Source organism: Leucopleurus acutus, assembly GCF_964270905.1.
Source record: "Leucopleurus acutus genome assembly, chromosome: 2".
In the NCBI taxonomy this organism is placed as follows: Eukaryota; Metazoa; Chordata; class Mammalia; order Artiodactyla; family Delphinidae; genus Leucopleurus; species Leucopleurus acutus.
Window position 1 is genome coordinate 97,957,828 of NC_139143.1, and position 15,420 is coordinate 97,973,247.

Below are 15,420 nucleotides of genomic sequence, written 5' to 3' on the forward strand. Positions count from 1 at the left end.
ACTCTATAATAGAACACTATGAGGCCAGGTAAAAGGAGAGATTTTAAATGAAGATGTTCCCTTTGTGTAACACATGTGCACACATATCCTTACATTTTCCAACCATATACAAAGATTACATTATTATTTTCTTAGGTCAAAGGGAGTTATCTTGGTGGGAAGATTATGATGCATTCTTCTTCTTCTTTGTAATTCTCTGACTTAGAACTTTAAAATTTCCCAATTTCCCCTTCCTCCCTGCCAAAAAACAGAGATAATTTTTGTAAGTATATATTTATTTTCTCTTAGAATGTTCATGATTATTTTTGTTTGCTAATTTAAACATACATTATTCAGAATTATACAAAATTGTGTTCTTCAGAAGTATCTAGCAACAGTATATGCTGTGAAATCATTCTATTCCTATTAATGACTAAATTACTTTACATATAAAAGAAGTTATGAATTTCAGTTGAAAGAAAAACTGCACTTATAGGAAATCATTCTATCATACATACAAGTTCACAGTTTTTACTTTTACAACCTTTTCATTTAAAATCATTCTTTCCCAAAAAACTATACTTCAGCATTAGACAGATAAGTATCTAATAAGTAATTAGTATGTACATAGATGGCTGTGAAAAATTACCCATAACTGTAATATATTCTGTTCCAAAGCTGAAAATATTTCCTTTTAGAAAGCATTTTAACATTTCTTCTCATCATCTATAAAGCAGCAACAATATTTAAATTAAAAATGGCAAATCCAGGGTTTCCCTGGTGGCGCAGCGGTTGAGAGTCTGCCTGCCGATGCAGGGGACATGGGTTCGTGCCCCGGTCCGGGAAGACTGTGAGCCATGGCCGCTGAGCCTGCGCATCGGGAGAGGCCACCACAGTGAGAGGCCCGAGTATCACAAAAAGGCAAATCCAATGATATGCAATCATAAACAGTCCCTTAAGAAATATATTTGAAAAGTCATTATTCCTTAAAATATTTACATTTTTTAAATTACATGACAGCCACAATGTCTTGATCTACTTTAGTTGATCAAATTAATAAGAATCTCCAAATCCCTCCCCCGCTAAAATGCTATTCATCTTTAATACAGGAGACTTTATCCTTGGGTTTATTCAGCATCTTTATATCATCCAACAGCTTTTTGGGTGTTAAAATATGCGTGGAACCTGGTAGAGGAAAAGAGAAATTTTCAGAGGCCAGCAGTTAAGTCAATTTTCCTTGGCTAATTATATTGTCCTGTCCTTCAAATATGCAAAGTGCAGTAGCTTGGGGCAACTTAAAATTTCTATAGGATGCCTTCCTGAAATCTGCCTGAACTACAGTATTTCAATCCTTCCTCTTCATTGAGCACACTCAGTAACCCTTCAAAAACACTGCCCACTCCTACAGCTTTGTCCACTTTGTGCTATATATTGATAAACTGAAGACCAAAACTGGAGGTTAGTCTGTCCTCCTGACAAAACAGCAACAGGCACTGTGAGTTCAGTCACAGAGAACTGTTAAGCAGTGCTGCAGATCGAGGCTTGGCGTATAAACGCGGCACCTCCACGGGTCAGGAGAGTTTCAGTATCAGTGGCTTTGACTGAAATTCTTAAAACTAAATTCCATACAGGCCTGGCCAAAGTCAGGTCCACAGACAGAAAAAATTTCAAAATATTTCTGTAGTAGAAATGTATGTTTCAAAAATTATTTAATCATGAGGGCAAGAAAAGGATAGGATGTAATATTTTAAAGGATATATTCTTTATGTAATATTTAGAATATTATAAAGAATATATATAATATATAATATATTATATATTATAAAGATTATAAAGAATATAATATTTCTGAAGCTCATTCTCTCAAAATCAGAATTTTAATAAAAAAAAAATCAAAAAAGTCAACCAGGAAAAAACTCTGGTATATCAGATAAAACACACTATGATTTAAAAAATACTTTTTTGCACTCAACAATTTAGTCCTAAATGTAAATTACAAGATAAAGTTTTACATATATATTTTTGCATTTAGAGTTTGTTTTAAAAAAACAGAAAAGAGGAAAACACAAGTCTTACCAATAATAACTTCACAGGATTTATGTGCCTGAGATACTTCATAAGCACAACGCATTTCAGAGTATGTAATTCCTCCGATTACAAAAACAATCAGCTTAGACCCATTTTTTCGATCCTCTAAATAATTAGCTCTGGGTTTCTGCCGAGCACTAAAAAATAAACACAAACACATTAAAAATATTTCCAAAGCCATACTGCTTTTAGTCTTTTAAAAGAGTCCAACTCAAGCAAACTCAAATTTGGCACCAGCTGCATTGATTTTAAGGAAATGACTTAACTATGGTATGACTGGAGCATCAAGGGCCAGGTAGGACAGCCCCACTTTAAGTTCAATTTTGATCTACAGAGTTTGAACAAATGACTCATAATCTAGCTCAGCACTTTTACCTATAAAATAGAGCTAAGGCCCTGTCTTATTTATTTCAGATAAAGACATAGTATACCTGAAAATCTATGACTTCCTGAAGTTAAAAAAGGGGGGGGGGTGGCATTGAGACAATAGGGTTTTAAAGACATAGAGGGGGTGAGGGAGGCACAGGTGCTGCTTTGGAGCTGACGTGGTACCAGAACGTCCCTTGCTGGAACTCTACTAGTAAAGTATGATTATAGGAGATATCGAACACATATCTGCACTCCTGTAGTCACTGCAGTATTATTCACAATAGTCAAGATATGAAAACAACCTAAATGTCCATCAATGGATTAAAAAAATGGTATATATAGAGAGTGGAATATTATTCAGGCTTAAAAAAGAAGCAAATTCTTCCATTTGCAACAACATGAATGAACCTGAAGGATATTATGCTAAGTGAAAAAGTCCAGACTCAGAAAGACTGCATGATCTCACTTATATGTGGAATCTAAAATAGTCAAACTGCTCTTTGTTCTTGGCGGCAGAAGCGAGATGATGAAGGGAACATCATTGTTTGGAAAGCGTCGGAATAAGACGCACATGTTGTGCCGCCGCTGTGGCTCTATGGCCTACCACCTTCAGAAGTCGACCTGTGGCAAATGTGGCTATCCTGCCAAGCGGAAGAGAAAGTATAACTGGAGTGCTAAAGCTAAAAGACGAAGTACCACCCAGACTGGTCGAATGAGGAACCTAAAAATTGTATACCGCAGATTCAGGCATGGGTTCCGTGAAGGAAAAACACCTAAGTCCAAGAGGGCAGCTGTTGCAGCAACCAGTTCATCTTAAGGACTTCAATGACTAGTCGCGCAATAAATGTTCTGGTTTTAAATAAAAAAATAAAATAAAATAAAAAAGCCAAATTGATAGAAGTGGAGGATACAATGTTGGTTGCCGGGGAACTGGTGGAGAGGAAAAAGAGGCAATGTTGCTCAAAGGGCACAAAGTTTCAGCTATGCAAGATGAGTAAGTTCTAGAGATCTAATGTACAGCATGGTGACTATAGTTAACAAAACCGTACTGTATATGTGAAATACGCTAAGAGGATAGATCTTAAATTAAGTCTTTATGCCACAAAAGAAGGAAAAGAAAAAAAAAGGAAAAAAATGTAATTATGGATATATTAACTAGTTTGTGGTGATTTCCCAATGTATATGTATCAAAACATCAAGTTGTATACCTTAAAAATATACGTTATGAAGTCAATTGTAACTCAATAATGCTGTTAAAAAAAAAAAAGAGAGCCACCTGGGTTTCAACTCTGATTCTGCTTCTTTTTAATTCTCTATGATTTTTAGCAAGTTCCTTAACCTCTCTCTAAACCTAAAGGGTTGTTTTCAAGATCAAATGAAATAATGTACAGAATACACTAAGTATGGAATCTAGTACTAGGAAAGCACTAAACAAATAGAACTACAATTTCTACTACTTCCCCCCTTAGATTGCTCTAGATCTGCGCACTGGCCAAGATAGCAGCCACTAGCCACATGAGGCTATTTAAATTTAAATTAACTAAAATTAAAAATTCAGTTTCTCAGTCATGATATGTGGCCAGTGGTTATCATATAGGACAGTGCAGATATAGGACATTTCCATCACTGCAAGAAAGTTGTATTGGGTAGCACTGCCCTAGGTCATAGAAACCACTATTTTTGTTCCCACACCCCACTGGTAAAAATTCTGAGCTTTTATTTGAAAAGTAAATAAATATTTTAAAATAAGCATGTACATCTATTAAAAATATATATTAGTTTATAAATTATATATGTGTACTAGTATATACTAATAAAGCTTAATTTCTCCTTTTTCTAGTATAAAAATACTACCCAATAGATCACCTTATTACCCACTTTGGAAACCATATACTAGATGACCTCTAAGACCCTGCAATGTAGGATATCACGGTAAACTTTTTTTAAAAATAAATTCATTTATTTATTTTTGGCTGCACTGGGTCTTTGTTGCTGCACGCAGGCTTTCTCTAGTTGTGGCAAGTGGGGACTACTCTTCATTGCGGTGCATGGGCTTCTCATTGTGGTGGCTTCTCTTGTGAAGCACAGGCTGTAGGTGCACAGGCTTCAGTAGTTGTGGCTCGCGGGCTCTAGAGCGTAGGCTCAGTAGTTGTGGTGCACAGGCTTAGCTGTTCCATGGGATGTGGGATCTTCCCAGACCAGGGCTTGAACCCGTGTCCCCTGCATTGGCAGGGGGATTCTTTTTTTTAAGTAAATTTATTTATTTATTTATTTATTGGCTGCATTGGATCTTTGTTGCTGTGTGAGAGCTTTCTCTAGTTGCAGCGAGCGGGGGCTACTCTTTGTTGTGGTGCGCGGGCTTCTCATTGTGGTGGCTTCTCTTTGCTGTGGAGCACAGGCTCTAGGCACGCGGGCTGAGTAGTTGTGGCACACGGGCTCAGTAGCTCCACGGCATGTGGGATCTTCCAGGACCAGGGCTCGAACCTGTGTCCCCTGAATTGGCAGGCAGATTCTTAATCACTGCGCCACCAAGGAAGTCCCAGCAGGCGGATTCTCAACCAGTGTGCCACCAGGGAAGTCCATGGTAAACTTTTAATAATGTTCTCAGTCTAGCCTTTGGATGGTAATTTCCATCTGCCATCTTAAGGAACGATGAGGTAGTAAACAACAGAAATAGTAAAGACACTTAGTAGTTTGCTTTGAAAGATGAAACAGGAACAAGATACACTCTTGGTTCCCATACAAAATAAATCAAGGACATACTAAAAGTACAACCTTGGTTTAAAAACTTTCCAAAGAGAGTGAAATAAAGAAAGCAAAAGAAAAGGAATTAATATTGCTCAAAATGATTATGTGATTGTAACGATTTTTAAATTTCTGAATAGCAATTTTAGGACAATAGGATTACATTTAATTTGTTTCACATAAATGTGTAAGACACTGTGCTAGTGTTTTACACTCTGAAAGACACATAAATAATGATTAAATCCCTGTATCCTGAAAATCTCACTCTAGAAAGCACCTAGAGGCATTGGTTAAAATAAGAGCAAACATCTTTTTAAAAGCATAGCTGAAAGTAAACAAGTAAGAGCAATTTTCAAGGGCCAGCAGCAGTACAAAGGAAACTAAAAACTAGAGTGGTAAACTGAGTTGAGGCTTGCTCTGCCTTACAGTGTTAGTCTAATCTTAGCAAACAAGGGGTCTGGGTGTTTCCCTGTTTAATGAACACAGAAGACAAAGTCTTGGATATTGTGCAAGGTAGAGATGGGGAGATGACACCCCAGCATAAGGTCAGGACACACTCAAAAGCAAGGGGAGATGACAAAGAAGCTTCTTGCCTGATAATTCAACACAGGCCTGTCTCGTGAGAGCTCTAATTTACACTACCTTCATAGGCTGGGGAACCCCAACTGAGAAATTAACACACAAAAGAAAAAAGTCTCTAACCTTTGCAGAAGCAAATGCAAAACCTCTCTGAAGGTACCCACTCTCAATCCTGGCTACTGAAATAAGTTCAGAATCCAAAATTATGAAGCACATGAGGAAATAAGCAAGCATAAGTGTCTGCAGAAATGAAAAAGCAGTAAAATTAGACCCCAAAGAATGTCAGATGTTGAATTTAGTAAAAAATAGTCTAAAATTAAGTATGTTGAAAATGATACATGATAATAAAGTAGAACAGAAAGCATGACAAAATAAAGAAGTCCAAGCATATTTGAAAAAGAAACAAGGAGAACTTCTAAAATAAAGGAAAAGTAAAGTCAATGAGCATAGAAGCTCAAAAAATATATACATATATACAGTTTACTCAGCAGATTAGGCACAAATTTAAGAAAGAACTAAAGAATTGAAAACTAAATCCAAAGAAAAATTTCCAAAAGGAAACACAAAAAGTAAAAGAAATATTAAAACTTGAGGGATTATGAGGCATGAAGATAAAATGAGATGTTTGAATAAAACCAAGACTGCAGAAGTGGCAATATTTGAAGAATTTATGGAAGATATGAAACTTCAGATTTTAGGAAACACACTGAATCCCAAGGAAAGAAATAAAAATAAACCCTCAGGTAGACACAGCACAGGAAATGTACAGAATACCAAACACAAAAAGCACCAGAGAGAAAAGGCAAATTACCTATAAAAGTACGACAAAACTGTCTGAAAACACCCCATCCCCATACACACACCTTCCCAAGAGCTAAAATGGAAACCAAGAAACAGGAGAATAACATTTCAAAGTGTTGAGTGAAAATTAACATGAGCCTAGAAATTCAAAGCTATCATATAAGAACAATGACAAAATGAAGACATTTTCAGACAGACCAAACCACAGAGACCCTACCACCAACAGACCCACACTGAAGAAACTTCTAAAGGATAGGATATATTTCAGAAAAGAAAACAAATGAGCCCAAAAAACGGGATGCAAGGTACTCCCCTGGTGGTGCAGTGGTTAAGAATCCACCTGCCAATGCAGGGGACACAGGTTTGATCCCTGGTCCGGGAAGATCCCACATGCCATGGAGCAACTAAGCCCGTGCGCCACAACTACTGAGCCTGTGCTCTAGAGCCCATGAGCCACAATTACTGAGCCCGCATGCCACAACTAGTGAAGCCCACGCACCTAGAGCCCATGCTCCACAACAAGAGAAGCCACTGCAATGAGAATCCTGTGCACCACAACAAAGGGTAGACCCCGCTCACTGCAACTCCTGCGTGCAGCAACAAAGACCCAACGCAGCCAAAAGTAAAATAAAATTAATTTTTAAAAAAAGGGATGAAAGCAGAAGTGGTGCGCAATATAACTGGTTAGTATGCACACACAACTAAAAAAATAATAATGCTCATCATTAATTTGGGAAATAAAAAAGATATAAGGTGAAAACAATTAAGAGAACATTTAAAGGGTATGTAGTTTGAATTAAGTTGTTCTAAAGTTCTGTATTGTTCATGAGAAGGGCAAAGATAACTAATCTCAGACTTTGTTGAGTCAAAGAAGTGTACTAAAATTCTAAGGATAATAGGTACAAAAGTACAAAAAGGCTATACAACTTCCAAACCAGGAGAAAATGGAAAAATAAAACTAAAGAAAAAGTCCTCAGACCAAGAGAATCACCCTAGAGAAATACTCAAACACACGTAAATGTACAAGAATGCTCATTGCATATTGTTTGTAATGCTGCCAGTTTTGACACAGCCTAAATTTCCTTTGTGTGGAAAATACATGAATAAACTGTGATACTCACATAAGAATACACCAACCAGCAGTGAAAATTTATGCATGTTATCAATTTGGGATAAATTTCACAAACATAATGTTGAGGGAAATTTAAAAAGGAAGTTGCAGGAGGACACATACAAGATGACACCATGTATATTAAGATTAAAAACACAGTCAAAGGCAACTTGTGGTCATGGTGGAATAAGATGGTCAGAAGATTGCCCTCCAAGAAAACAAGTATAAACCTGGATGAAGTTGTGGGGGAAAAAACCAGTTCAGGTCACTTGGAAATCAACCACAGGCAAACAGCAAATTGAGAAGCATTTACTCTTAAAAAATATGTTAGCATATTGGTAAGAATGGTGGTAGTGACTACGTGACCTTCTAGCCTGAGACTACACTCAACCTGCACTGTTCTTCCAACTCAGTCAGCAAAAACTATAGCTTTACTGACCTGAGGCTGGCTGAGAAAACCACCAACTTTACTGCCTGAGGTGGAAGACTTGATTCAAGGTAGGGAGCGAAGGGAGTACAAAATCCTGCAGCTTTGCTAGTTAAAAACGGCAGAGCTGGTTTAGAACAGGAAGACCTGCAGCTCTGGTAGCACAACATCTTGGTCCCAGTATGGGATAGGTGGCACATCAGCCAGAAATTTAATGGGGAAATCCTGAACGTACGAAAGCCAAAGAAGACAAAGACAAACTCTCCCCACATCCTTAGCTGACTGCCAAATTATGCTTGTGCCAGGACAAGCCAGAGAAAGCCCAGGGAAAGAATAGGAAAAAAAAGAAGGGTGGTGGTGGGGGGGAAGACTCAAGAACTGACTCTGACTTGTAATGCAGGTCTTAACCCACACTCGGATTGATCAGCAGATGATGGAAGGCGTGAGGTGTCTGCCCAGGTAACTGACTGACCTCTAAACTATTCAGACATAGGGCAACCACTAGGAACCAAGCAAAAAAATTAAATTTAAAATTAAAAACCCCTGCAATGACATCAGTGGCTAAACTGCAGGAGGCAGTGATCCCACAGCTTAAGTCCATACAAGTTACTAAAACAAAAAACAATTTAGAGTTGCTACAGTACAGTATCTAAAAGATCCAACTTTCAAGCAAAAATTAGTAGATATGTAAGAAAACAGTAAAGTGTGTCCCACACGTTGGAAAAAAGCCATCAATAGAAACTGACCCTGAGTGAATCCAGATGTTGGATTAGCAGACTTTGAAGAATCTATTATAAATATGATCAAATAATTAAAGAAAAGCATGCTGATACTATGTTAATCAATGGGGAATTTCAAAAGAGAAATGGAAACTAAAAAAGAAGTAAATGGAAATTCAAAATGTGAAAAGCACAATAACTGAAATGAAAAATTCACTAGATGGGCTCAATAGCAGATTTGAGATGTCAGAAGAAAGAATCAAAGAATTGAAGATGGATCAATAGATATTAGCATATCTGAAGAACAGAAAGAAAAAAGGTGGAAGAAAGGTAAACAGCCTCAGTGACCCATGAGACAAAGTCAAACTTTCCAACACATGAGTAATGGAGTTTCAAAAGAAGAGGGAGAGAGAAACAGGCAGAAAAAAAATTTGAAGAAACAGCAACTGAAAACTTCCCAAAATTTGATGAAAAATATTAACTTGTAGATCCAAGAAAACTCAACTACCCCAGGTAGAATAAACACAAAAAGAACTCCGCCTAGACACATCATAGTTAAACTGCTAAAAGCCAAAGACCAAGAGAAAAATCCTGCAAAACACAACTCTATACATAATTTAGAATACAGATATATGTAGAAAATGTATAAAGATGCACAGGTGAATGGTAAACACCAAATTCAGGATAGTGAAGAAAGGGAGAATAAAAATCAGAGAGTGATATATAGGAAGCTTGAACTGTATTTATGATTCATTTGTTAAGCTGGGCACTGAGTATAGGGTATGCATTATAATATTGTTTATAGCTTTCTGAATGTCTCAAATATTTTATCACCAAAAAAAATCATCAAAAAGGATTATGTCCTCTGCTAATGTGAAGAAAAAAAAAGATGAGTGGAGAAATTCTTCTCTAGTTTCATGAAAGTTTTTTTTTATAATAAGGCACATTTTCATATTGCTTATCTGGACTCATCTAAAACAGGTTACAGTTAAAGAAAAACTGCCTTTTAAGTGACTATATGCTTCAAGAAGAGTTACCAATATAGGAATACCTGTGTACCTTTTCAGTTATTAGTCTGTAATTTCATAGTGAAAATTTCACTGGTTTTCATTTATAGGTTTTACCTTACAGCTCCTGAGCCATTCCATACTGCTGGACACTGGGAACAATATGGCCACTCTTTTGAATCTAATCTATTATCAATGGCATCCTAGGAAAGAAAAGAATTAAAACCATCAAGAAAATATTGTAAATTCCAGGATTTTGTTTGTTTTACATAAAACTCAAAACTTGTGTTTACAATTAAGGAACATAAGGATATATATTTAATAAAATAAGGTTAGCCCTCTTTTTGAAACTCACAAATCTTAATTGCTACAAAAATTAATGAAATCATTTACTTATTAAACTAATTTATTGCATGCCTGTATTTCTTCATCTGGAGGGTTCCCACTTTGGTGTGAGAATTCCAGGTACCTTATAAGGATCTTTATCTTTAGAGTACTAGGGGTTCCTTTTTTAAAAAATAAATTTATTTATTTTATTATTTATTTAGGCTGTGTTGGGTCTTTTCTTGCTGTGCACGGGCTTTCTCTAGTTGCGGTGAGCAGGGGCTACTCTTCGTTGCAGTTCTCTAGTTGCGGTGAGCAGGGGCTACTCTTCGTTGCAGTGCACGGTCTTCTCATTGCAATGGCTTCTCTTGTTGCGGAGCACGGGCTCTAGGCACATGGGCTTCAATAGCTGTGGCACACGGGCTCTAGAGCACAGGCTCAGTAGTTGTGGCGTATGGGCTTAGCTGCTCCGCAGCATGTGGGATCTTCCCAGACCAGGGCTTGAACCCATGTCCCCTGCATTGGCAGGCAGATTCTTAACCACTGCGCCACCAGGGAAGCCCAGTGCTGGGGGTTTCTAAATACCATCTTAACCCTGACAGACCTCTTAGGCTACTGGAGTCTAGGCCTTGCCCTTCATAGCGGTGGCTCTAAAACAGAATGTGGCCTAGGTGTATTCAAGACAAGCCAATGGGATGAGCAAGGCTTTCCTTTTCATTTCATTTTTAAAATTTTCCTTCTTTTTAGGGTTAATATTTTATTATATATTTTTGTGTAATTGTATATACTATACACATAGTATTTTATCAATACAGAATTTATATAGTTTATAAATAAATAATCATATACTCTAGGCTCCTGATCACATCTATTATGATTAAGTGTGCATGATCAAGAAAGTTTAGAGACCACTGCATTAGAGCATGGTTGTACAAATGGTATCAATAAGTAGGAATGGACAAGGAATGGGCACAAGGTACTCAGTAGTCCTAGAATATTTCAATAAGACTGCAAGATGTGAAGAAACCAAGTTTCAGTTGAAACCCTGAAGGCCATAGACTGCCACTGAGGTAAAAGTGGGTTTTCTGAATTTAATATGCAAATTCTTGTTAAAGGGTTTGAGAAGGTCAATTCTTATTTTTAAAATACTAGCAAAGAAAAACTATTTAGTTCTATATCCTTGTTATGGATCAGGAAAAAAAAAAACAACTTATGCTGCAGAAAAAAAAGTCTAAACTCTTTAAACTTTTCATCTATATTAAGCATGTGTGAATGACATAGAATTAGTCAAGTAAAACAGAAAAATCATAGGAATAAATTGTACACAATTAGTTTCCATAGGAAAGTAGAAATTAAAGTTTAATAAGTTAAAGGCAAATTAGAATAAATAGAACTATCTGATTATGACTGAAGAATCAATGTCATGACTTTATTGAGCTCATAATGTGATTTTTATTAGTTCATTTTCTAATTTCCTATAATTGAATATTATTTTCTAAAAGTAAACAGTACAAAGGCATCAGCCATCTGTTGACTATAAAAGCAAACTATAGTGAGGCTTACATTTTTTTCTTAACATCTTTACTGGAGTATAATTGCTTTACAATGGTGTGTTAGTTTCTGCTTTATAATAAAGTGAATCAGCTATACATATACATATATCTCCATATCTCCTCCCTCTTGTGTTTCCCTCCCACCCTCCCTATCCCACCCCTCTAGGTGGTCACAAAGCACCGAGCTGATCTCCCTGTGCTGTGAAGCTGCTTCCCACTAACTATCTATTTTATATCTGGTAGTATATATAAGTCCATGCCACTCTCTCACTTCGTCCCAGCTTACCCTTCCCCCTCCCCGTGTCCTCAAGTCCATTCTCTACATCTGCGTCTTTATTCCTGTCCTGCCCCAGGTTCTTCAGAACCATTTTTTTTTAAGATTCCATATATATGTGTTAGCATATGGTATTTTTCTCTTTCTGACTTACTTCACTCTGTACGACAGTCTCTAGGTCCATCCACCTCACTACAAATAACTCAATTTCGTTTCTTTTTATGGCTGAGTAATATTCCATTGGAGGTTTACATTTTAATCACAAATACATTTCCAAGAATATTGGAGTCTAACACTTTCTAATACTGGTCATAAACAAATGTTATTTTGTTGAACTTTCATTCAACTAAATTATTTATATTTCTGCTACATATAGTTATTTCAAACAGAGTTTTTTTCATAAAGCATGTGTGTGCTTTATTTTTTTTAATTTATTTTGAGTCAGTCAGTGGTATGAATTTGCAGTCTTTAAGGAGAGAATCTTCAAGAGTTTCCTTTCCTCCCTTAACACCAGATACAGCCTTCTTTTGTGAACTCTCCCAGTACTGCAGATAATTCCTGACCCATAGATATGCTCAGACTGACAGATAAATATACAAAGAGTAAAAAATATTGTACAGAAGGGCACTCATTAATTAATTAATTAAATGAAATTTAATTAATTTTACCTCCAAAATATCTTTGATAAAAGGTGTCCATCGAGAGAGCTGAAACGTTTCTTCTGCAGACCGATCCTTTCTTAATGGTTTGCCTTGTTGAGACTAATATAATTAGAGGAAAAAATTAAAAATCAGTAATTTTATTTAGTGATATTCTCTTAAGTTTTCTAACAAGATGTTTAATTTACAACAAACACTATGGTGCAGTTGACTTAAAACTAAGAGTGGAAAAGCCTACTCAAAAAATCTGAATAGGTGTGGTCATGTAACTTCACAGTATTTTGTGCATTAATGATAAAATTTGTGATAGTATCAGAAAATATGTTTACTCCAAAGTGCTTATATAAAACTCGATGGGAAAGAGTGAGATTCTATACGAGTTCTTCAAATTCTGCTATAAATGAATCATAAAAAGAAAAGCGTAAATAGCAAATTACAACAGAAGCTGTAAGATATAAATTCACTAGAAAAATGTACTTGTCCAAATTACTCATATATGGAAAAAATGAAATTATTAATATTTTACTTACCAAATCAACAGAGTAAAATTAAGAAGACTGCCCACATGGATTCCCACATAAGAAAACATATTTAATGCAAATGACCACACATGCATATGTATAAGTATATACAGAATGTAAAATTTCTTACGGGAGGGACAATGGGAACACCAAGGTAACTCCAGTTACGAATCATGTCACTCTCATTTTCTATCTTTACGTTCTGGATCAACCTGTCCAAGTTTTCTTCCGTAGTTCCTTAGATAAGTAAAATATGAGTGCACAGTCAAATAATTGCTACCATAATCATTTCCAGGTTTTAGGTATCCAAGAATAAAGCTTTTTTTAAAAAAGCAAACATTTAAATTATATACCCTTCAGTACGCTCCCAATTTCACATTTTTCCTTTTATTTATCTTAACCAACTGTAGCCACTACTTTTGAATTTTCTAAGATTTTCTTATGATCAAATAGTAAACCACTTATTGTAAAATGATTTTAGAGCTGGGTATTTTGATATATTCAAGAAAATAAACAGTCTGCATTACCATTAATACTGAATATATAAAGTAGGATTGCTCTTATTTTATCATAATTATCATGATTTTTGCTGAGTAGAACTGGAAGGAGTACTCGCATAGCATCTTTGACTTTCTGTCCTTCTGCGTCAGTTCCAAGTGCCAGGTCCTTAACGAAAATGAAATATAGTCAGTGGTCTATGATCCAAATTCATTTTTCAGTTAAAAAAAACCTATTACTAAAACTTGCCAAATTTTAATGGAACACTGATGCCTTTTCACAGGAAAATGTGAGTATCACTTGTAGACTAATACTGTACAAAATGTAAAAAGTCAAAAAATAATTCAGAGAAGAAAATCATTAATCTATACCTTTGCTAATATGGTAGACATGAGCCGCATGTGGCTACTGAACACTTGAAATGTGTCTAGTCTGAATTAAGATGTGCTCTAAGTTAAAACACCAGATTCTGAGGACTTGTTTGTGAAAAAAAGGATGTAAAATATTTCAATAATTGTTTTATATTGATTACATGTCGAAATAATATTTTGGATGTACTGGGTTAAATCAAATATATTAAAGTTAACCACACTCATTTCTTTTTACCTTTTTAATGTGACTACTAGAATATTTAAAATTATACATGACTTGCAATCTATTTCTATTAGACAGCACTGATCTAAATAGTTTTGGCATTATAGAGGAGACTTTAATTAAATGTGCCTACACAGTACTCTGCAGGATGCTGCCTTAAATGCTGCACCCACTGAAAAAGGTCTGCCAACAGTGCTACCCTGAATTAATGCTCCAAACACTTAAATCATCCCATTCAACGAAAAATGCATAATCACAGATTAGGAGGGACTGCTTACTATGATACTGTATAGCTACTTGTTAGCGTTGGTAAGGAATGATGTATTAAACCAAGTGGGTGAGTCTCCTTCTAAAAGAGGTTCTGTGATCTAGTGCACTGTATTGAACAAAAAGTTAGGTTTTACCTTACAAAGTTAATTCTGGAAATCTATCCTGAACATAGGTATTTCTGGCTCTGCACATACCTGTTCAGTTTTGCAGAGCTTTTCTATATTAGGCTTGAACTTATTCATGCAATCTTCTGCTAAGTTAAGATGAACAACTTGCTGAAAAACAGAAGAAATCAATCATTTAAAGCATTTTCATTTCTTTCTGTGTAACTGATAATATTAAACTTTTGAGATGGGCCTGAAGGAAAGCATGGGCTTTGGTGGGAAGGAGGTACCATGTAGATCAAGGGAAACATCTCGAGAACGGAAAAAAGTGAAAATTACCATGATCTACAGGGGATAATCAACAGACCACAAAAAACAGAATGGAAGGGTTGAATTTGTGTTGGGCTTATGAGCAGTGAAAAATAAGGTGAGAAAAAAATAGTGAAGTCCTTAAAGGCAAACAGAAAAAGTTTGAATTTATGTTATTGATTCTTGATTAGGAAGCAATATGATAAAAAATATGTAAATATTATTCTGATAAATACTTGTAAGAAGGACTGGAACAGCAAAAAAACAAAACTTTACCTGCCCACACAGCTTTGATTGCTCTTAAATCTACTGATATATAACTATTAATTCAGACATCCCTGGTGGCGCAGTGGTTAAGAATCCGCCTGTTAATGCAGGGGGACACGGGTTTGAGCCCTGGTCCAGGAAGATCCCACATGCCGCGGAGCAACTAAGCCTGTGCGCCACCACTACTGAAGCCAGCATGCCTACAGCCCATGCTCCACAATA

At 36.1% G+C, this 15,420-nt stretch overlaps 2 protein-coding genes across 2 annotated transcripts in view; one reads left to right on the top strand and one right to left on the bottom strand.

Annotated features, from left to right (window-relative positions):
* Window positions 1–273: 273 nt before the first annotated feature.
* STXBP3 (syntaxin binding protein 3) overlaps window positions 274–15,420 on the bottom strand; it is a 52,647-nt gene continuing 37,500 nt past the window's right edge. The window contains exons 13-19 of the mRNA XM_082833279.1: window positions 14,713–14,793; window positions 13,684–13,822; window positions 13,287–13,393; window positions 12,645–12,737; window positions 9,943–10,028; window positions 2,056–2,204; window positions 274–1,164 (exon numbers count right to left, since the gene is read on the bottom strand). Coding sequence (XP_082689405.1) covers window positions 1,070–1,164; window positions 2,056–2,204; window positions 9,943–10,028; window positions 12,645–12,737; window positions 13,287–13,393; window positions 13,684–13,822; window positions 14,713–14,793 — 750 coding nt within the window. The 3' untranslated portion in view covers window positions 274–1,069. The remainder of the gene's footprint in view (window positions 1,165–2,055; window positions 2,205–9,942; window positions 10,029–12,644; window positions 12,738–13,286; window positions 13,394–13,683; window positions 13,823–14,712; window positions 14,794–15,420) is intronic.
* On the top strand, window positions 2,960–3,894 carry LOC309957389 (large ribosomal subunit protein eL37-like; the record flags this gene model as incomplete). The annotated part of the gene is made up of 1 exon (XM_082832599.1): window positions 2,960–3,894. One exon carries the CDS (start codon window positions 2,960–2,962, stop codon window positions 3,251–3,253), a length of 294 nt encoding a protein of 97 aa, XP_082688725.1. The 3' UTR covers window positions 3,254–3,894.